The sequence below is a fragment of the Erpetoichthys calabaricus genome, chromosome 2, assembly GCF_900747795.2.
Source record: "Erpetoichthys calabaricus chromosome 2, fErpCal1.3, whole genome shotgun sequence".
Classification (NCBI taxonomy): domain Eukaryota; kingdom Metazoa; phylum Chordata; class Cladistia; order Polypteriformes; family Polypteridae; genus Erpetoichthys; species Erpetoichthys calabaricus.
The window spans coordinates 30383277-30406594 of NC_041395.2; the positions used below are offsets into that span (position 1 = coordinate 30383277).

The 23318-nt window shown below is 40.2% G+C and overlaps 1 protein-coding gene across 22 annotated transcripts in view; it reads left to right on the forward strand.

Annotated features, from left to right (window-relative positions):
* LOC114645722 (von Willebrand factor A domain-containing protein 5A-like) overlaps positions 1-23318 on the forward strand; it is a 168839-nt gene that overhangs the window by 78124 nt on the left and 67397 nt on the right. For 9 of the 22 annotated variants that reach the window (XM_051923102.1, XM_051923103.1, XM_051923104.1 and 6 more), the window contains exons 15-16: positions 6622-6657; positions 17320-17355. The exons of 1 other annotated variant lie outside the window; for it this stretch is intronic. In XM_051923102.1, coding sequence (XP_051779062.1) covers positions 6622-6657; positions 17320-17355 — 72 coding nt within the window. The remainder of the gene's footprint in view (positions 1-6621; positions 6658-17319; positions 17356-23318) is intronic. 12 more of the 22 variants (XM_051923106.1, XM_051923105.1, XM_051923122.1 and 9 more) reach the window with 2 other exon arrangements.

Consider the following 23318-nt stretch of genomic DNA (forward strand, 5'->3'; position numbering starts at 1 on the left):
TGTCGTGAATATGTACTTTAAGAAGAGGGAGGAACATAGGGTTATGTACAAGAGTGGAGGAAGATGCACATAGGTAGATTAAATCCTATGCAGAAGAGTTGATCTGAAGGAGATTGAAGACTGCAAAGTGGTGGCAGGGGAAAGTGTAGTTAAGCAGCATAGGATGGTGGTCTGTAGGATAATGCTGGAGATCAAGACGAGGAAGAGAGTGTGGGCAGAGCCAAGGATCAAATGGTGGAAGTTGAAAAAGGAAGACTGCAAGGTTGAGTTTAGGGAGGAGATGAGACAGGCACTGGTTGGCAGTGAAGAGTTACCAGACAGCTGGGAAACTACAGCAGATGTAGTAAGGGTGACAGCAAGAAGGATGCTTGGCGTGACATCTGGAAAGAGGAAGGAGGAAAAGGAAACCTGGTGGTGGAATGAGGAAATACAGGAGAGTATACAGAGGAAGAGGATGGCAAAGAAGAAGTGGAATAGTCAGAGAGTTGCAGAAAGTAGACAAGAGTACAAGGAGATAAGGCGCAAGGTGAAGAGAGAGGTGGCGAAGGCTAAGGAAAAGGCATATGATGAGTTGTATGAGAGGTTGGACACTAAGGAGGGAGAAAAGGACCTGTACTGATTGGCTAGACAGAGGGACGAGTTGGGAAAGATGAGCAGCAGGTTAGGGTGATAAAGGATAAAGATGGAAATGTACTCACAAGCGAGGAGAGTGTGTTGAGCAGATGGAAAGAGTACTTTGAGAGGCTGATGAATGAAGAGAACGAGAGAGAAGAGGTTGGATGATGTGGAGATAGTGAATCAGGAAGTGCAATGGATTAGCAAGGAGGAAGTAAGGACAGCTATAAAGAGGAAGAAAAATGGAAAGGCTGTTGGTCCAGATGACATACCTATGGAAGCATGGAGGTGTTTAGGAGAGATGGCAGTGGAGTTTTTAACCAGATTGTTTAATGAAATCTTGGAAAGTGAGAGGATGCCTGAGGAGTGGAGAAAAAGTGTACTGGTGCCGATATTTAAGAATAAGGGGGATGTGCAGCACTGTAGTAACTACAGGAGAATAAAATTGATGAGCCACAGCATGAAGTTATGGGAAAGAGTAGTGGAAGCTAGGTTAAGAAGTGAGGTGATGATTAGTGAGCTGCAGTATGGTTTCATGCCAGGAAAGAGCACCACAGATGCAATGTTTGCTCTGAGGATGTTGATAGAGATGTTTAGAGAAGACCAGAAGGAGTTACATTGAGTCTTTGTGGACCTGGAGAAAGCATATGACAGGGTGCTTCGAGAGGAGCTGTAGTATTGTATGAGGAAGTTGGGAGTGGCAGAGAAGTATGTAAGAGTTGTACAGGATATGTACGAGGGAAGTGTGACAGTGGTTAGGTCTGTGGTAGGAGCGACGGATGCATTCAGCATGGAGTTGGGATTACATCAGGGATCAGCTCTGATCCCTTTCTTATGTGCAATGGTGATGGACAGGTTGACAGACAAGATTAGACAGGAGTCCCCGTGGACTATGATGTTTGCTGATGACATTGTGATCTGTAGCGATAGTAGGGAGCAGGTTGAGGAGACCCTGGAGAGGTGGAGATATGCTCTAGAAAGGAGAGGAATGAAGGTCAGTAGGAACAAGACAGAATACATGTGTGTAAATGAGAGGGAGGTCAGTGGAATGGTGAGGATGCAGGGAGTAGAGTTGGCAAAGGTGGATGAGTTTAAATACTTCGGATTAACAGTACAGAGTGATGGGGATTGTGGAAGAGAGGAGAAAAAGAGAGTGCAGGCAGGGTGGAATGGGTGGAGAAGAGTGTCAGGAGTAATTTGTGACAGACGGGTATCAGCAAGAGTGAAAGGGAAGGTCTACAGGACGGTAGTGAGACCAGCTGTGTTATATGGGTTGGAGACGGTGGCACTGACCAGAAAGGAGGAGACAGAGCTGGAAGTACAGAGTTAAAGATGCTAAGATTTGCATTGGGTGTGACGAGGATGGATAGGATTAGAAATGAGTACATTAGAGGGTCAGCTCAAGTTGGACAGTTGGGAGACAAAGTCAGAGAGGCGAGATTGCGTTGGTTTGGACATGTGCAGAGGAGAGATGCTGGGTATATTGGGAGAAGGATGCTAAGGATAGAGCTGCCAGGGAAGAGGAAATGAGGAAGACCAAAACAAAGGTTTATCTATGTGGTGCGATAGGACATGCAGGTGATGGGTGTAAAAGAGCAATATGTAGAAGACAGAAAGATATGGAAGAAGATGATCCGCTGCGGCAACCCCTAACGGGAGCAGCAAAAAGAAGAAGACAATTTATTAGGCAGAGTTTTGTTTTCCTTTTTAACATCTTTTTAATCTGTCACCGTCCTGCTTCACTGACAGACTGAGTAGATCATTCCTCCCCCAAACTATGTGACTCTTCAATTCCACCCAGGGGGGTAAACGTTAACATTATACAAAGTTATTGTCTGTTTTTACCTGCATTTTTATTACTCTTTAATATAGTTTTTTGTATCAGTATGCTGCTGGTGCAGTATGTGAATTTCCCCTTGGGATTAATAAAGTGTGTGTGTGTCTATCTATCTATCTATCTATCTATCTATCTATCTATCTATCTATCTATCTATCTATCTATCTATCTATCTATCTATCTATCTATCTATCTATCTATCTATCTATCTATCTATCTATCTATCTATCTATCTATCTATCTATCTAATTGACTGTTGAATTAGAAGTTATATTAGAAGAAGTTATAGCCATACATTAATGTTTTTCTACTTGGTTTACTTGAGGACTTAATTGATCATCTTTCTTAAGCTTCTTTAACCGATTTATGCCCAATTTCTGGGTCTTGTAAAAAGGCTATTTAAGTGAGCCTAATTTGCAACATGACACTGTTGTGTTTGATTTCTTCATATGAACAAATTCACAAAGTGAAGATTTTTGCCTCATAATTTCATGTCAGAGGATATACTTTAATATTTAAATGGTATACCTAAAATCAGTTTTACTCATTTATATTCTGAACTTGCCTGGTTCAATAGAGGGTTGCTCGGTACAAAAGCTTGTCCTGGGAGCATTGGACAGGACTGAGTCCTTTAAAGTCACCAGTCAGTTATATGGGATCATTATTTTATTTAATTCAACTATTTTGTTTCACTTAATTACTGGCATCCCAATTGAAATAGTTCATCAAACAGAGTAGTTCCTTCCTAATAATAGATAAATCTTTATTTACAAAAGAAATATGGACAGTTATTTTTAACTAGCTGAAGTATCTGGTGTTGCCCAGGTATGTTTGTATAACGGCTGAGGAAAGAAAGCAAACATACGTGTTGTTTTTCAAATGTTGGTCAATGTTGGCTGAAATTCCGGGCTCCAATCTGTCATCTGCGTTACCTTTTTATCAATTTGTTTGCTTTTATGAGTTGAGAATGAGATATTTTTTGATGTGATTGGATTCCATAATTGCAATAAACCCTTGCTGGGTAGGAACAATGAGCATGATTTCATTGGATTTCCTGGTTTACTGCGGTTTCACAAATATGTTTTTAGTCCCACATCAGTAAACTAGGTGGCTTGTTGAATAATTGAATCATTGATGCAGCGTGTCAGCTGAGCAAATCTACCAGTTTAGTGATGCTCCCTCTATGACGCCGCTTCATCATGTAACTTTTGAAACTCCATAAACTCTATATATGTTAAGATCGGTTAACTGTAATATACATGCAGAATTTTATGAACATTTACTAAGCTGTTTTGACATAATAGGTGTTTTTGTGGGGTTGGCCTTTCCCAATACGATTATTGAAACTTCATGAAGCCTATATAATTTAATTAGCATAAACAATAATGTAAATGCAAAAGTTAGTGAAAGTTGACATAACCTGTTTCAACAATTATGAAATGGCAATAAACCTGTTTGTAAGTTAATGAATATTTGGCAGATTGTCTCTTCAACCAAGACAAAATGTAAAAATCACACACTAAAATATACTTTACATAAAAAAAGTAATCCAAAAAGAGGGAATCCATGGTTTGGTCACTATCAGTAATGCTTGCGTGATAGTTTGATGGTCACACCTTACAGCATTTAATACCACTCATATACACAGTACATATACTGTATGTATATGTAATATCACTCATGCTGGAGTGATAAAGTCCTTTAAGAGATGTGCCTTTTCTCACTAAATTTAATTGATGCTTAAATTTCTTTATAATTAAGTTTTTAATGGATCAACAGAACTACTATTGCCAGAAACCTTACAAAGACATGAATATCTTTCCTGTATTTGATATTGTGAATATTCAAAGAGGATCTGCTGGACTGCAGCATAGACAAAGTCCACCCATATTTTTTAACTTTAGCCAACCTCCCCTAATGACTGTGAGAACATTGTTAACCGCACCAGGAGATGCACATGCATGTAAGTAATTTTAATAAGAGTCAATGTCAAAAACTTGAAGAAGCTGCTGTCAGAAACAAAACAGCTAAACTATAAGTGAAGTCAACACAAGGATTGCCTGGAGTCAAAAAGAAATTAAAGGAACACTTTGAAAACGCATCAGATCTCAATGGGAAAAAAAATCCTGCTGGATATCTCTGCTGATATGGACTGATATGGTAATGTGTTAGGAATGAAAGGATGCCACATCGTTTGATGGAAATGACAATTATCAACCTACAGAGGGCTGAATTCAAAGACACCCCGAAAATCAAAGTGAAAAAATGATGCCGCACGCAGGCGAGTCCATTTGGCTGAAATGTCATTGCAGCAACTCCAAATCATACTCAGTAGTTTGTATGCCCCCACATGCTTTTATGAATGCCTGACAACGTTCTAACTGAGCCTCTGGACAGTCTGAGGTGCAACCTGGTGGCGTTTGATGGACCAAAACATAATGTCCCAGAGATGTTCTATTGGATTTAAGTCAGGCAAGTGTGGAGGCCAGTCAATGGTATCAATTCCTTCTTCCTCCAGGAACTGCCTGCATACTCTCGCCACATGAGGCCGGGCATTGTCGCGTACCAGGAGAACCCCAGGACCCACTGCACCAGTATAGGGTCTGACAATGAGTCCAAGGACTTCATCCCGATACCTAATGGCAGTCAAGGTGCCATTGTCTGTGCGTCCCTCCATGGATATGCCACCCCCCACAGATCATCACTGACCCACCACCAAACCGGTCATGCTGAATGATGTTACAGGCAGCATAACATTCTCCACGGCTTCTCTAGACCCTTTCATGTCTGTCACATGTGTTCAGGGTGAACCTGCTCTCATCTGTGAAAAGCACAAGGTGCCAGTGGTGGACCTGCCAATTCTGGTATTCTGTGGCAAATGCCAATCGAGCTCCACGGTGCCACGAAGTGAGCACAGGGCCCACTGGAGGAAGTCGGGCCGTCAGGACACCCTCATGAACTCTGTTTCTAATTGTTTGGTCAGAGACATTCATACCAGTGGCCTGCTGGAGGTCATTTTGTAGGGCTCTGGCAGTGCTCATCCTGTTCCTCTTTGCCCAAAGGAGCAGATACCAGTCTGTCCTGCTGATGGGTTAAGGACCTTCTATGGCCCTGTCCAGCTCTCCTAGAGTATCTGCCTGTCTTCTGGAATCTGATCCATGCCCTTGAGACTGTGCTGGGAGACTCAACAAACCTTCTGGCAATGCCACGTATTGATGTGCCATCCTAGAGAAGCTGGGCTGCCTGTGCAACCTCTGTAGGGTCCAGGTATCGCCTAATGCTACCAGTAGTGACACTGACCATACCCAAATGCAAAACGCGTGACAAAACAGATGAGGAGGGAAAAATGTCAGTGGCCTCCTCTACCTGTTAAACCATTCCTGTTTTGGGGGTTGTCTTATTGTTGCCCCTCTAGTGCACCAAAGCAACTGAAACTGATTAACAGCCCCCTCTGCTACTTAACTGACCAGATCAATAACCCAGATGTTTCATTGGCTTGATGCTATACTCGGATTAAAAAGTGTTCCTTTAATTTTTTTTTGAGCCGTATATTTTTTATTTAATAACATTTTATTTTATAATTTTCAAAATCTGATTTTATGTCCATCTGAAATAAACAAATTCTTTAAAATGAAATAACTTCAGTTGACAAGCTGCACTAAAGTATAAGATGAAACCATAGAACACATATTTCAGTTTAGTACAGTACTTTACAATATTATTTGTTTGTTTCTTTCTTTCTTTGTTTGCTTCTGTTTGTATTAAATTAATTAAACTTAAAACTTATATTTCATAACATACTGTACTTCTATCTTATTTTCTTTTTCCCAGATTGCTGAAATATATCTAGTATTAAGATTGTAGCCTGAAGTGTTATGTCTCTTTTTTAATCAATCTAGATGAATATCTATTCATACATGTGTTTGAAGCTTGTATTTACAGTTTTTTATTTTATTTTTTTTACTTTTTTTTTGCTACTATTTTTTGCAAAAAATACCCAAAATTATAACAGTTCTAATATTAGAATCTCACTATAAATGTTATTTTTTTCTTTTATGTGATGATTTTATTTGTTTTGCAAAGTCACTTGCAGTGTAGGTCATGAAAAAATAAATGTAATGCCATTCACCCATGCATCCATGTTAAAAACTTTCTACATTTATTTTTAGGGGACTATATGAATGAGGTTTCGTTGTTCAACTCAGGTAATAAAATTATTTCTTTATTCTTTGACTTCTGTAAATAAATCTGCCTTTAGCTTCAGGAGAGCCATGTGTGCTGATAACACTAATGTCTGGAGGTGCTTTGTTCAATGTCATTTGTGGTCATAATAATAATAATAATAATAATAATAATAATAATTCTTTGCATTTATATACTGGAAATGTTTGAAAACTACAGGACACAATGATCTCTTCAGTACTGAGTGTTCAATGTAAAAGCCAAGTTATTTATTTTTATTTATTATCTTTAATATATAAATTTGTTTTTTATTTTTTGAAAATTAGAACATTAACATGCCTGCTACTCAATCAAATCAGTGATAATAACCTAAAATACAATATACTTAAAAATCAATCCAGAGAAAATAAAACAAAAGCAGAAATACAAAGGGAAAAAAAGAAAAACATGTTTGCTTTTAATCTTGTTTTAGAGGCCAAGTTATTTGATCATTGGTTTTAAAATCGTTATTTCCCCATTTGCCTACAGTGCACACAGAGTGTCTCACTGATGTCAAAATGTCTACAAACCCTGGCTAAAATGTTGTCAGATTACTGCAGTGCAGAAGGCTACAGTGACTTAAAATGTACTCTTTATTTCCATTACACTAAAAACAACCTCACCATTGCATTATTTAAAGCAGGAGTCTCAAACCTTTTTTTCTCCTAAAAGCTACTTTTACAAAATGAAAATGGTCAAGAGCTACTCATGTTTTCTAACATTTATTCTCGTAGCTTATTTCAACCCAAACAAACTGAATAAACTTGTTTTGCCTGAACATTTACAAAATGTTGGAGTCCACAACTCACATTTTGCATTAAAAACATCACAAAAAAAATATTTAGTTCACCTGCAAGTGCATTTTGTATGTCTGAACGCATTTTCTAGTGTATCTCACACTATTGAATTAAAACATGAATGCTGTCAAAACAAAACAGTGCAATTCCAAATACACAGATATGACTTATTCATTTGTCATTTAGTTCCATTTCACCGTGTCACTTGTGGCAAGCGGCTGGAGGTGGTACCCAGCCGGGACGCCCGGGAGGACCGGAGGAGGGCTCACGCCGCCTCCAGACCACGAGGGAGTGACCGCCCTGGTTGCTTTGGGGACCACGGGAAGTGTATGCCACATTGAAAAGATAGATTGCAATTCAGATTGTGGATCGTGATATGATTTTTTGGGAAGATTGCCCACCCCTAATTTGACTAATCAAGTTTTCAAATTTGTCTAGGATTCATTAACCCTTTGGCAAGCTACTTGGAAAGGGGTTGCTAGCTACCGGTAACTCAAAAGTGATGTGTTGGAGAACCCTGATCTAAAGACTAGGAAACAAGTGGACCTCTAGTCTTGAAACTAAGGTGGTTCATGCCGTTCTTTTTCCCCATTGCATACAACATGTTCCAAAATGTTTCTTCTTGCACTTCATGAAGATGTAATATTTTTTTAGTAGTTCAGCTGGTCTATATAGAACAAGCAACACCTTTCTATTTTTACAATACCTTATTTTCTTTTCACCATGAAACAGTAATATTCCACAGTGAACATATTGCTGATCCAACTTTCCTAATAGTGTTCATTTAAGTACCAAGCACTGCTTGTTTGTCAGGATGCATTTTTTGTTGCATTCGTGGAATGTGGCAGGGCCAATCAGAGGACCTTGCTAAACTGTCCAATTGGTAGTAGCTGAGTAGCCAATTCAGATTTATTGGGAATTCCTCAGTCTTGGGAAAAAATTGCACAACCTGGTCCCCATCATGAGTGGGGTTCAAAGGCTTACCCATTCCTCGATATATAAGAATAAGGGGGATGTGCAGGACTGTAGTAACTACATGGGAATAAAATTGATGAGCCACAGCATGAAGTTATGGGAAAGAGTAGTGGAAGCTAGGTTAAGAAGTGAGGTGATGATTAGAGAGCAGCAGTATGGTTTCATGCCAAGAAAGAGCACCACAGATGCAATGTTTGCTCTGAGGATGTTGATAGAGAAGTTTAGAGAAGACCAGAAGGAGTTAAATTGAGTCTTTGTGGACCTGGAGAAAGCATATGACAGGGTGCTTCGAGAGGAGTTGTAGTATTGTATGAGGAAGTTGGGAGTGGCAGAGAAGTACGTAAGAGTTGTACAGGATATGTACGAGGGAAGTGTGACAGTGGTTAGGTCTGTGGTAGGAGCGACGGATGCATTCAGCATGGAGGTGGGATTACATCAGGGATCAGCTCTGAGCCCTTTCTTATTTGCAATGGTGATGGACAGGTTGACAGACGAGATTAGACAGGAGTCCCCATGGACTATGATGTTTGCTGATGACATTGTGATCTGTAGCGATAGTAGGGAGCAGGTTGAGGAGACCCTGGAGAGGTGGAGACATGCTCTAGATAGAAGAGGAATGAAGGTCAGTAGGAACAAGACAGAATACATGTGTGTAAATGAGAGGGAGGTCAGTGGAATGGTGAGGATGCAGGGAGTAGAATTGGCGAAGGTGGATGAGTTTAAATACTTGGGAGCAACAGTACAGAGTAATGGGGATTGTGGAAGAGAGGAGAAAAAGAAGAGTACAGGCAGGGTGGAATGGGTGGAGAAGAGTGTCAGGAGTAATTTGTGACAGACGAGTATCAGCAAGAGTGAAAGTGAAGGTCTACAGGACGGTAGTGAGACCAGCTGTGTTATATGGGTTGGAGACGGTGGCACTGACCAGAAAGGAGGAGACAGAGCTGGAGGTAGCAGAGTTAAAGATGCTAAGATTTGCATTGGGTGTGACGAGGATGGATAGGATTAGAAATGAGTACATTAGAGGGTCAGCTCAAGTTGGACGGTTGGGAGACAAAGTCAGAGAGGCGAGATTGCGTTGGTTTGGACATGCAGAGTAGAGATGCTGGGTATATTGGGAGAAGGATGCTAAGGATAGAGCTGCCAGGGAAGAGGAAATGAGGAAGACCAAAGCAAAGGTTTATCTATGTGGTGCGATAGGACATGCAGGTGATTGGTGTAAAAGAGCAATATGTAGAAGACAGAAAGATATGGAAGAAGATGATCCGCTGCGGCAACCCCTAACGGGAGCAGCAAAAAGAAGAAGAAGACTATTTATTAGGCAGAGTTTTGTTTTCCTTTTTAACATCTTTTTAATCTGTCACCGTCCTGCTTCACTGACAGACTGAGTAGATCATTCCTCCCCCAAACTATGTGACTCTTCAATTCCACCCAGGGGGGTAAACGTTAACATTATACAAAGTTATTGTCTGTTTTTACCTGCATTTTTATTACTCTTTAATATTGTTTTTTGTATCAGTATGCTGCTGGTGGAGTATGTGAATTTCCCCTTGGGATTAATAAAGTGTGTGTGTGTCTGTGAGTCTATCTATCTATCTATCTATCTATCTATCTATCTATCTATCTATCTATCTATCTATCTATCTATCTATCTATCTATCTATCTATCTATCTATCTATCTATCTATCTATCTATCTAATTGACTGTTGAATTAGAAGTTATATTAGAAGAAGTTATAGCCATACATTAATGTTTTTCTACTTGGTTTACTTGAGGACTTAATTGATCATCTTTCTTAAGCTTCTTTAACCGATTTATGCCCAATTTCTGGGTCTTGTAAAAAGGCTATTTAAGTGAGCCTAATTTGCAACATGACACTGTTGTGTTTGATTTCTTCATATGAACAAATTCACAAAGTGAAGATTTTTGCCTCATAATTTCATGTCAGAGGATATACTTTAATATTTAAATGGTATACCTAAAATCAGTTTTACTCATTTATATTCTGAACTTGCCTGGTTCAATAGAGGGTTGCTCGGTACAAAAGCTTGTCCTGGGAGCATTGGACAGGACTGAGTCCTTTAAAGTCACCAGTCAGTTATATGGGATCATTATTTTATTTAATTCAACTATTTTGTTTCACTTAATTACTGGCATCCCAATTGAAATAGTTCATCAAACAGAGTAGTTCCTTCCTAATAATAGATAAATCTTTATTTACAAAAGAAATATGGACAGTTATTTTTAACTAGCTGAAGTATCTGGTGTTGCCCAGGTATGTTTGTATAACGGCTGAGGAAAGAAAGCAAACATACGTGTTGTTTTTCAAATGTTGGTCAATGTTGGCTGAAATTCCGGGCTCCAATCTGTCATCTGCGTTACCTTTTTATCAATTTGTTTGCTTTTATGAGTTGAGAATGAGATATTTTTTGATGTGATTGGATTCCATAATTGCAATAAACCCTTGCTGGGTAGGAACAATGAGCACGATTTCATTGGATTTCCTGGTTTACTGCGGTTTCACAAATATGTTTTTAGTCCCACATCAGTAAACTAGGTGGCTTGTTGAATAATTGAATCATTGATGCAGCGTGTCAGCTGAGCAAATCTACCAGTTTAGTGATGCTCCCTCTATGACGCCGCTTCGTCATGTAACTTTTGAAACTCCATAAACTCTATATATGTTAAGATCGGTTAACTGTAATATACATGCAGAATTTTATGAGTATTTACTAAGCTGTTTTGACATAATAGGTATTTTTGTGGGGTTGGCCTTTCCCAATACGATTATTGAAACTTCATGAAGCCTATATAATTTAATTAGCATAAACAATAATGTAAATGCAAAAGTTAGTGAAAGTTGACATAACCTGTTTCAACAATTATGAAATGGCAATAAACCTGTTTGTAAGTTAATGAATATTTGGCAGATTGTCTCTTCAACCAAGACAAAATGTAAAAATCACACACTAAAATATACTTTACATAAAAAAAGTAATCCAAAAAGAGGGATTCCATGGTTTGGTCACTATCAGTAATGCTTGCAGGATAGCTTGATGCTCACACCTTACAGCATTTAATACCACTCATATAACTCATACATATACTGTATGTATATGTAATATCACTCATGCTGGAGTGATAAAGTCCATTAAGAGATGTGCCTTTTCTCACTAAATTTAATTGATACTTAAATTTCTTTATAATTAAGTTTTTAATGGATCAACAGAACTACTATTGCCAGAAACCTTACAAAGACATGAATATCTTTCCTGTATTTGATATTGTGAATATTCAAAGAGGATCTGCTGGACTGCAGCATAGACAAAGTCCACCCATATTTTTTAACTTTAGCCAACCTCCCCTAATGACTGTGAGAACATTGTTAACCGCACCAGGAGATGCACATGCATGTAAGTAATTTTAATAAGAGTCAATGTCAAAAACTTGAAGAAGCTGCTGTCAGAAACAAAACAGCTAAACTATAAGTGAAGTCAACACAAGGATTTCCTGGAGTCAAAAAGAAATTAAAGGAACACTTTGAAAACGCATCAGATCTCAATGGGAAAAAAAATCCTGCTGGATATCTCTGCTGATATGGACTGATATGGTAATGTGTTAGGAATGAAAGGATGCCACATCGTTTGATGGAAATGACAATTATCAACCTACAGAGGGCTGAATTCAAAGACACCCCACGAAAATCAAAGTGAAAAAATGATGCCGCACGCAGGCGAGTCTATTTGGCTGAAATGTCATTGCAGCAACTCCAAATCATACTCAGTAGTTTGTATGCCCCCACATGCTTTTATGAATGCCTGACAACGTTCTAACTGAGCCTCTGGACAGTCTGAGGTGCAACCTGGTGGCGTTGGATGGACCAAAACATAATGTCCCAGAGATGTTCTATTGGATTTAAGTCAGGCAAGTGTGGAGGCCAGTCAATGGTATCAATTCCTTCTTCCTCCAGGAACTGCCTGCATACTCTCGCCACATGAGGCCGGGCATTGTCGTGTACCAGGAGAACCCCAGGACCCACTGCACCAGTATAGGGTCTGACAATGAGTCCAAGGACTTCATCCCGATACCTAATGGCAGTCAAGGTGCCATTGTCTGTGCGTCCCTCCATGGATATGCCACCCCCCCACAGATCATCACTGACCCACCACCAAACCGGTCATGCTGAATGATGTTACAGGCAGCATAACATTCTCCACGGCTTCTCTAGACCCTTTCATGTCTGTCACATGTGTTCAGGGTGAACCTGCTCTCATCTGTGAAAAGCACAAGGTGCCAGTGGTGGACCTGCCAATTCTGGTATTCTGTGGCAAATGCCAATCGAGCTCCACGGTGCCACGAAGTGAGCACAGGGCCCACTAGAGGAAGTCGGGCCGTCAGGACACCCTCATGAACTCTGTTTCTAATTGTTTGGTCAGAGACATTCATACTAGTGGCCTGCTGGAGGTCATTTTGTAGGGCTCTGGCAGTGCTCATCCTGTTCCTCTTTGCCCAAAGGAGCAGATACCAGTCTGTCCTGCTGATGGGTTAAGGACCTTCTATGGCCCTGTCCAGCTCTCCTAGAGTATCTGCCTGTCTTCTGGAATCTGATCCATGCCCTTGAGACTGTGCTGGGAGACTCAACAAACCTTCTGGCAATGCCACGTATTGATGTGCCATCCTAGAGAAGCTGGGCTGCCTGTGCAACCTCTGTAGGGTCCAGGTATCGCCTAATGCTACCAGTAGTGACACTGACCATACCCAAATGCAAAACGCGTGACAAAACAGATGAGGAGGGAAAAATGTCAGTGGCCTCCTCTACCTGTTAAACCATTCCTGTTTTGGGGGTTGTCTTATTGTTGCCCCTCTAGTGCACCAAAGCAACTGAAACTGATTAACAGCCCCCTCTGCTACTTAACTGACCAGATCAATAACCCAGATGTTTCATTGGCTTGATGCTATACTCGGATTAAAAAGTGTTCCTTTAATTTTTTTTTGAGCCGTATATTTTTTATTTAATAACATTTTATTTTATAATTTTCAAAATCTGATTTTATGTCCATCTGAAATAAACAAATTCTTTAAAATGAAATAATTTCAGTTGACAAGCTGCACTAAAGTATAAGATGAAACCATAGAACACATATTTCAGTTTAGTACAGTACTTTACAATATTATTTGTTTGTTTGTTTCTTTCTTTGTTTGCTTCTGTTTGTATTAAATTAATTAAACTTAAAACTTATATTTCATAACATACTGTACTTCTATCTTATTTTCTTTTTCCCAGATTGCTGAAATATATCTAGTATTAAGATTGTAGCCTGAAGTGTTATGTCTCTTTTTTAATCAATCTAGATGAATATCTATTCATACATGATAGATAGATAGATAGATAGATAGATAGATAGATAGATAGATAGATAGATAGATAGATAGATAGATAGATAGATAGATAGATAGATAGATACTTTATTAATCCCAATGGGAAATTCACATTCTTCAGCAGCAGCATACTGATACAATAAATAATATTAAATTAAAGAATGATAATAATACAGGTGAAAAAAACAGACAATAACTATGTATAATGTTAAATATTAACATTTACCCCCCCTGGTGGAATTAAAGAGTCGCATAGTTTGGGGGAGGAACGATCTCCTCAATCTGTCTGTGGAGCAGGACAGTGACAGCAGTCTGTCGCTGAAGCTGCTCTTCTGTCTGGAGATGACATTATTAAGTGGATGCAGTGGATTCTCCATAATTGATAGGAGCCTTCTGAGCGCCCTTCGCTCTGCAACAGATGTTAAACTGTCCAGCTCCATGCCAACAATAGAGCCTGCCTTCCTCACCAGTTTGTCCAGGCGTGAGGCGTCTTTCCTCTTAATGCTGCCTCCCCAGCACACCACTGCGTAGAAGAGGGCGCTCGCCACAACTGTTTGATAGAACATCTGCAGCATTTTATTGCAGATGTTGAAGGAAGCCAGCCTTCTAAGGAAGTATAACCGGCTTTGTCCTTTCTTGCACAGCGCATCAGTATTGGCAGTCCAGTCTAATTTATCATCCAGCTGCACTCCCAGATATTTATAGGTCTGCACCATCTGCACACAGTCACCTTTGATGATCACTGGGTCTATGAGGGGTCTGGGCCTCCTAAAATCCACCACCAGCTTCTTGGTTTTGCTGGTGTTCAGGTGTAGGTGGTTTGAGTCGGACCATTTAACAAAGTCATTGATTAGGTCCCTATACTCCTCCTCCAGCCCATTCCTGATACAGCCCACGATAGCAGTGTCATCAGCGAACTTTTGCACATGGCAGGACTGCGAGTTGTATTGGAAGTCCGATGTATATAGGCTGAACAGGACCGGAGAAAGTACAGTCCCTTGTGGCGCTCCTGTGTTGCTGACCACAATGTCAGACGTGCAGTTCCCAAGACGCACATACTGAGGTCTGTCTTTAAGATAGTCCACGATCCATGCCACTAGGTATGAATCTAATCCCATCTCTGTCAGCTTGTCCCTAAGGAGCAGAGGTTGGATTGTGTTGAAGGCGCTAGAGAAGTCTAGAAACATAATTCTTACAGCACCACTGCCTCTGTCCAAGTGAGAGAGGGATCGGTGTAGCATATAGATGATGGCATCTTCCGCTCCCACCTTCTCCTGATATGCAAACTGCAGAGGGTCAAGGGCGTGTTGAACCTGTGGCCTAAGGTGGTGAAGCAGCAGCCTCTCCATGGTCTTCATCACATGTGATGTCAGAGCAACAGGCCGAAAGTCATTCAGCTCACTAGGACGTGATACCTTTGGGACTGGGGTGATACAAGATGTTTTCCAAAGCCTCGGGACTCTCCCCTATTCCAGGCTCAGGTTGAAGATGCGCTGTAGAGGACCCCCCAGCTCCGATGCACAGACCTTCAGCAGTCGTGGCGATACTCCATCTGGACCCGCTGCTTTGCTGGCACGAAGTCTCCTCAGCTCTCTGCTCACTTGCGCTGTTGTTATTATGGGTGGGGATGTTTTTCCTATGCTGGTATCAGCAGAAGGATGTGTGGAGGGTGCAGTACTCCGAGGTGAGAGTGAGAGTGGGTTAGGGTGGTCAAACCTGTTAAAAAAGTTGTTCATTTGGTTTGCTCTCTTCACGTCTCTCTCAATGGTGGTACCCCGCTTCGAGCTGCAGCCAGTGATGATCTTCATCCCATCCCACACTTCCTTCATGCTGTTATTCTGCAACTTCTGCTCCAGCTTTCTCCTGTACTGCTCCTTCGCCGCCCTGAGTTGGACTCGGAGTTCCTTCTGCACGCGCTTGAGCTCATGCTGATCACCGTCTTTAAAAGCCCTTTTCTTCTGATTCAAAAGGCCCTTGATGTTACTTGTAATCCATGGCTTGTTGTTAGCATAGCAGCGTACTGTTCTTACAGGAACTACAATGTCCATACAGAAGTTGATGTAGTCAGTAGTGCAGTCAACAACTTCCTCAATGTTCTCATTATGAGATCCCTGCAGGATATCCCAGTCTGTAGTTCCAAAAAGTTCTCTCAGAGTATTCTCAGCCTCCGGGGTCCACTTCCTGAATGATCGTGTGGTTACAGGTAGGACTCTAACTTTTGGTTTATAGTGAGGCTGAAGCTGAACCAGGTTATGATCTCCTTTCCCAAGCGCAGGCAGCGGGGGTGGCGCTGTATGCGTCTTTAACGTTTGCATACAGTAAATCAATAGTCTTATTTCCCCGGGTGTTACAGTCCACATACTGGGAGAATGCAGGCAATGTTTTGTCCAGCGTCACATGGTTAAAGTCTCCAGCGATTAGCACAAGCGCCTCAGGGTGCTGCGTTTGTAACTTAGCAACAGCGGAATGGATGATGTCACTCGCTGACTCCTCGTCTGCCCGAGGAGGGATGTACACGATGACAATAATGACGTGTCCAAACTCTCTGGGCAAATAGTAGGGACGTAAACTTACGGCCAACAGTTCGATATCCCTGCAGCAAGTGGAGATTTTGACGTTAACATGTCCAGAGTGACACCACCGTGTATTAACATAGAGAGCGAGTCCTCCTCCTTTGTGCTTACCACAGGTACTTGCATCTCTGTCCGCTCTAACTGTGCTAAACCCGGGTAGCTCCACGTTGGCATCTGGGATGGTGTTATTTAGCCACGTTTCGCAGAAACACAACAAACTGCATTCTCTGTAGGTCCTTACATTTTTCACCAGCGCAGCCAGTTCGTCGATCTTATTTGAGATTGAGTTCACATTCCCCAGAATCACAGAAGGCACCGAAGGCTTGAAACGCCACTTTCTCGCAAGCCGCTTCTTTTTTAGCTTAGTGCCGGCTCTGCTGCCACGATACCGCCTTCTTACCTCGTCGGGTAAATATGGAACCACACCGGCACTGGCATTTGTTCTCAGCGCCCGAAGTTGAGTACTTGAATAGGCGAGTCTCGGCGTGTTAAAATCCATGCCCACGTTGTAAAAGTAAGTGTGTCCAGGGAAGGAATCCACATAAAATAAAGTGGTAGGAGTGATCAATAAATAAAAATAGAAAAATAAAAGTAGCAAAGTACACATACATATACGGTCATACACGGAGCTGCTGAAAAGGCTGCCACTCACGGCGGCGCCGGATGCATTTTATGTGTTTGAAGCTTGTATTTACAGTTTTTTATTTTTTTTTTTTTACTTTTTTTTTGCTACTGTTTTTTGCAAAAAATACCCAAAATTATAACAGTTCTAATATTAGAATCTCACTATAAATGTTATTTTTTTCTTTTATGTGATGATTTTATTTGTTTTGCAAAGTCACTTGCAGTGTAGGTCATGAAAAAATAAATGTAATGCCATTCACCCATGCATCCATGTTAAAAACTTTCTACATTTATTTTTAGGGGACTATATGAATGAGGTTTCGTTGTTCAACTCAGGTAATAAAATTATTTCTTTATTCTTTGACTTCTGTAAATAAATCTGCCTTTACCTTCAGGAGAGCCATGTGTGCTTATAACACTAATGTCTGGAGGTGCTTTGTTCAATGTCATTTGTGGTCATAATAATAATAATAATAATAATAATAATTCTTTGCATTTATATACTGGAAATGTTTGAAAACTACAGGACACAATGATCTCTTCAGTACTGAGTGTTCAATGTAAAAGCCAAGTTATTTATTTTTATTTATTATCTTTAATATATAAATTTGTTTTTTATTTTTTGAAAATTAGAACATTAACATGCCTGCTACTCAATCAAATCAGTGATAATAACCTAAAATACAATATACTTAAAAATCAATCCAGAGAAAATAAAACAAAAGCAGAAATACATAGGGAAAAAAAGAAAAACATGTTTGCTTTTAATCTTGTTTTAGAGGCCAAGTTATTTGATCATTGGTTTTAAAATCGTTATTTCCCCATTTGCCTACAGTGCACACAGAGTGTCTCACTGATGTCAAAATGTCTACAAACCCTGGCTAAAATGTTGTCAGATTACTGCAGTGCAGAAGGCTACAGTGACTTAAAATGTACTCTTTATTTCCATTACACTAAAAACAACCTCACCATTGCATTATTTAAAGCAGGAGTCTCAAACCTTTTTTTCTCCTAACAGCTACTTTTACAAAATGAAAATGGTCAAGAGCTACTCATGTTTTCTAACATTTATTCTCGTAGCTTATTTCAACCCAAACAAACTGAATAAACTTGTTTTGCCTGAACATTTACAAAATGTTGGAGTCCACAACTCACATTTTGCATTAAAACATCACAAAAAAAATATTTAGTTCACCTGCAAGTGCATTTTGTATGTCTGAACGCATTTTCTAGTGTATCTCACACTATTGAATTAAAACATGAATGCTGTCAAAACAAAACAGTGCAATTCCAAATACACAGATATGACTTATTCATTTGTCATTTAGTTCCATTTCACCGTGTCACTTGTGGCAAGCGGCTGGAGGTGTTACCCAGCCGGGACGCCCGGGAGGACCGGAGGAGGGCTCACGCCGCCTCCAGACCACGAGGGAGTGACCGCCCTGGTTGCTTTGGGGACCATGGGAAGTGTATGCCACATTGAAAAGATAGATTGCAATTCAGATTGTGGATCGTGATATGATTTTTTGGGAAGATTGCCCACCCCTAATTTGACTAATCAAGTTTTCAAATTTGTCTAGGATTCATTAACCCTTTGGCAAGCTACTTGGAAAGGGGTTGCTAGCTACCGGTAACTCACAAGTGATGTGTTGGAGAACCCTGATCTAAAGACTAGGAAACAAGTGGACCTCTAGTCTTGAAACTAAGGTGGTTCATGCCGTTCTTTTTCCCCATTGCATACAACATGTTCCAAAAAGTTTCTTCTTGCACTTCATGAAGATGTAATATTTTTGTAGTAGTTCAGCTGGTCTATATAGAACAAGCAACGCCTTTCTATTTTTACAATACCTTATTTTCTTTTCACCATGAAACAGTAATATTCCACAGTGAACATATTGCTGATCCAACTTTCCTAATAGTGTTCATTTAAGTACCAAGCACTGCTTGTTTGTCAGGATGCATTTTTTGTTGCATTTGTGGAATGTGGCAGGGTCGATCAGAGGACCTTGCTAAACTGTCCAATTGGTAGTAGCTGAGTAGCCAATTCAGATTTATTGGGAATTCCTCAGTCTTGGGAAAAAATTGCACAACCTGGTCCCCATCATGAGTGGGGTTCAAAGGCTTACCCATTCCTCGATATATAAGAATAAGGGGGATGTGCAGGACTGTAGTAACTACATGGGAATAAAATTGATGAGCCACAGCATGAAGTTATGGGAAAGAGTAGTGGAAGCTAGGTTAAGAAGTGAGGTGATGATTAGAGAGCAGCAGTATGGTTTCATGCCAAGAAAGAGCACCACAGATGCAATGTTTGCTCTGAGGATGTTGATAGAGAAGTTTAGAGAAGACCAGAAGGAGTTACATTGAGTCTTTGTGGACCTGGAGAAAGCATATGACAGGGTGCTTCGAGAGGAGCTGTAGTATTGTATAAGGAAGTTGGGAGTGGCAGGGAAGTACGTAAGAGTTGTACAGGATATGTACGAGGGAAGTGTGACAGTGGTTAGGTCTGTGGTAGGAGCGACGGATGCATTCAGCATGGAGTTGGGATTACATCAGGGATCAGCTCTGAGCCCTTTCTTATTTGCAATGGTGATGGACAGGTTGACAGACGAGATTAGACAGGAGTCCCCATGGACTATGATGTTTGCTGATGACATTGTGATCTGTAGCGATAGTAGGGAGCAGGTTGAGGAGACCCTGGAGAGGTGGAGACATGCTCTAGATAGAAGAGGAATGAAGGTCAGTAGGAACAAGACAGAATACATGTGTGTAAATGAGAGGGAGGTCAGTGGAATGGTGAGGATGCAGGGAGTAGAATTGGCGAAGGTGGATGAGTTTAAATACTTGGGAGCAACAGTACAAAGTAATGGGGATTGTGGAAGAGAGGAGAAAAAGAGAGTACAGGCAGGGTGGAATGGGTGGAGAAGAGTGTCAGGAGTAATTTGTGACAGACGAGTATCAGCAAGAGTGAAAGTGAAGGTCTACAGGACGGTAGTGAGACCAGCTGTGTTATATGGGTTGGAGACGGTGGCACTGACCAGAAAGGAGGAGACAGAGCTGGAGGTAGCAGAGTTAAAGATGCTAAGATTTGCATTGGGTGTGACGAGGATGGATAGGATTAGAAATGAGTACATTAGAGGGTCAGCTCAAGTTGGACGGTTGGGAGACAAAGTCAGAGAGGCGAGATTGCGTTGGTTTGGACATGCAGAGTAGAGATGCTGGGTATATTGGGAGAAGGATGCTAAGGATAGAGCTGCCAGGGAAGAGGAAATGAGGAAGACCAAAGCAAAGGTTTATCTATGTGGTGCGATAGGACATGCAGGTGATGGGTGTAAAAGAGCAATATGTAGAAGACAGAAAGATATGGAAGAAGATGATCCGCTGCGGCAACCCCTAACGGGAGCAGCAAAAAGAAGAAGAAGACTATTTATTAGGCAGAGTTTTGTTTTCCTTTTTAACATCTTTTTAATCTGTCACCGTCCTGCTTCACTGACAGACTGAGTAGATCAATTCTCCCCCAAACTATGTGACTCTTCAATTCCACCCAGGGGGGGTAAACGTTAACATTATACAAAGTTATTGTCTGTTTTTACCTGCATTTTTATTACTCTTTAATATTGTTTTTTGTATCAGTATGCTGCTGGTGGAGTATGTGAATTTCCCCTTGGGATTAATAAAGTGTGTGTGTGTCTGTGTCTATCTATCTATCTATCTATCTATCTATCTATCTATCTATCTATCTATCTATCTATCTATCTATCTATCTATCTATCTATCTATCTATCTATCTATCTATCTATCTATCTATCTATCTATCTATCTATCTATCTATCTATCTATCTATCTATCTATCTATCTATCTGACTGTTGAATTAGAAGTTATATTAGAAGAAGTTATAGCCATACATTAATGTTTTTCTACTTGGTTTACTTGAGGACTTAATTGATCATCTTTCTTAAGCTTCTTTAACCGATTTATGCCCAATTTCTGGGTCTTGTAAAAAGGCTATTTAAGTGAGCCGAATTTGCAACATGACACTGTTGTGTTTGATTTCTTCATATGAACAAATTCACAAAGTGAAGATTTTTGCCTCATAATTTCATGTCAGAGGATATACTTTAATATTTCAATGGTATACCTAAAATCAGTTTTACTCATTTATATTCTGAACTTGCCTGGTTCAATAGAGGGTTGCTCGGTACAAAAGCTTGTCCTGGGAGCATTGGACAGGACTGAGTCCTTTAAAGTCACCAGTCAGTTATATGGGATCATTATTTTATTTAATTCAACTATTTTGTTTCACTTAATTACTGGCATCCCAATTGAAATAGTTCATCAAACAGAGTAGTTCCTTCCTAATAATAGATAAATCTTTATTTACAAAAGAAATATGGACAGTTATTTTTAACTAGCTGAAGTATCTGGTGTTGCCCAGGTATGTTTGTATAACGGCTGAGGAAAGAAAGCAAACATACGTGTTGTTTTTCAAATGTTGGTCAATGTTGGCTGAAATTCCGGGCTCCAATCTGTCATCTGCGTTACCTTTTTATCAATTTGTTTGCTTTTATGAGTTGAGAATGAGATATTTTTTGATGTGATTGGATTCCATAATTGCAATAAACCCTTGCTGGGTAGGAACAATGAGCACGATTTCATTGGATTTCCTGGTTTACTGCGGTTTCACAAATATGTTTTTAGTCCCACATCAGTAAACTAGGTGGCTTGTTGAATAATTGAATCATTGATGCAGCGTGTCAGCTGAGCAAATCTACCAGTTTAGTGGTGCTCCCTCTATGACGCCGCTTCGTCATGTAACTTTTGAAACTCCATAAACTCTATATATGTTAAGATCGGTTAACTGTAATATACATGCAGAATTTTATGAGTATTTACTAAGCTGTTTTGACATAATAGGTATTTTTGTGGGGTTGGCCTTTCCCAATACGATTATTGAAACTTCATGAAGCCTATATAATTTAATTAGCATAAACAATAATGTAAATGCAAAAGTTAGTGAAAGTTGACATAACCTGTTTCAACAATTATGAAATGGCAATAAACCTGTTTGTAAGTTAATGAATATTTGGCAGATTGTCTCTTCAACCAAGACAAAATGTAAAAATCACACACTAAAATATACTTTACATAAAAAAAGTAATCCAAAAAGAGGGATTCCATGGTTTGGTCACTATCAGTAATGCTTGCAGGATAGCTTGATGCTCACACCTTACAGCATTTAATACCACTCATATACACAGTACATATACTGTATGTATATGTAATATCACTCATGCTGGAGTGATAAAGTCCATTAAGAGATGTGCCTTTTCTCACTAAATTTAATTGATACTTAAATTTCTTTATAATTAAGTTTTTAATGGATCAACAGAACTACTATTGCCAGAAACCTTACAAAGACATGAATATCTTTCCTGTATTTGATATTGTGAATATTCAAAGAGGATCTGCTGGACTGCAGCATAGACAAAGTCCACCCATATTTTTTAACTTTAGCCAACCTCCCCTAATGACTGTGAGAACATTGTTAACCGCACCAGGAGATGCACATGCATGTAAGTAATTTTAATAAGAGTCAATGTCAAAAACTTGAAGAAGCTGCTGTCAGAAACAAAACAGCTAAACTATAAGTGAAGTCAACACAAGGATTGCCTGGAGTCAAAAAGAAATTAAAGGAACACTTTGAAAACGCATCAGATCTCAATGGGAAAAAAAAATCCTGCTGGATATCTCTGCTGATATGGCAATGTGTTAGGAATGAAAGGATGCCACATCGTTTGATGGAAATGACAATTATCAACCTACAGAGGGCTGAATTCAAAGACACCCCCGAAAATCAAAGTGAAAAAATGATGCCGCACGCAGGCGAGTCCATTTGGCTGAAATGTCATTGCAGCAACTCCAAATCATACTCAGTAGTTTGTATGCCCCCACATGCTTTTATGAATGCCTGACAACGTTCTAACTGAGCCTCTGGACAGTCTGAGGTGCAACCTGGTGGCGTTTGATGGACCAAAACATAATGTCCCAGAGATGTTCTATTGGATTTAAGTCAGGCAAGTGTGGAGGCCAGTCAATGGTATCAATTCCTTCTTCCTCCAGGAACTGCCTGCATACTCTCGCCACATGAGGCCGGGCATTGTCGTGTACCAGGAGAACCCCAGGACCCACTGCACCAGTATAGGGTCTGACAATGAGTCCAAGGACTTCATCCCGATACCTAATGGCAGTCAAGGTGCCATTGTCTGTGCGTCCCTCCATGGATATGCCACCCCCCCAC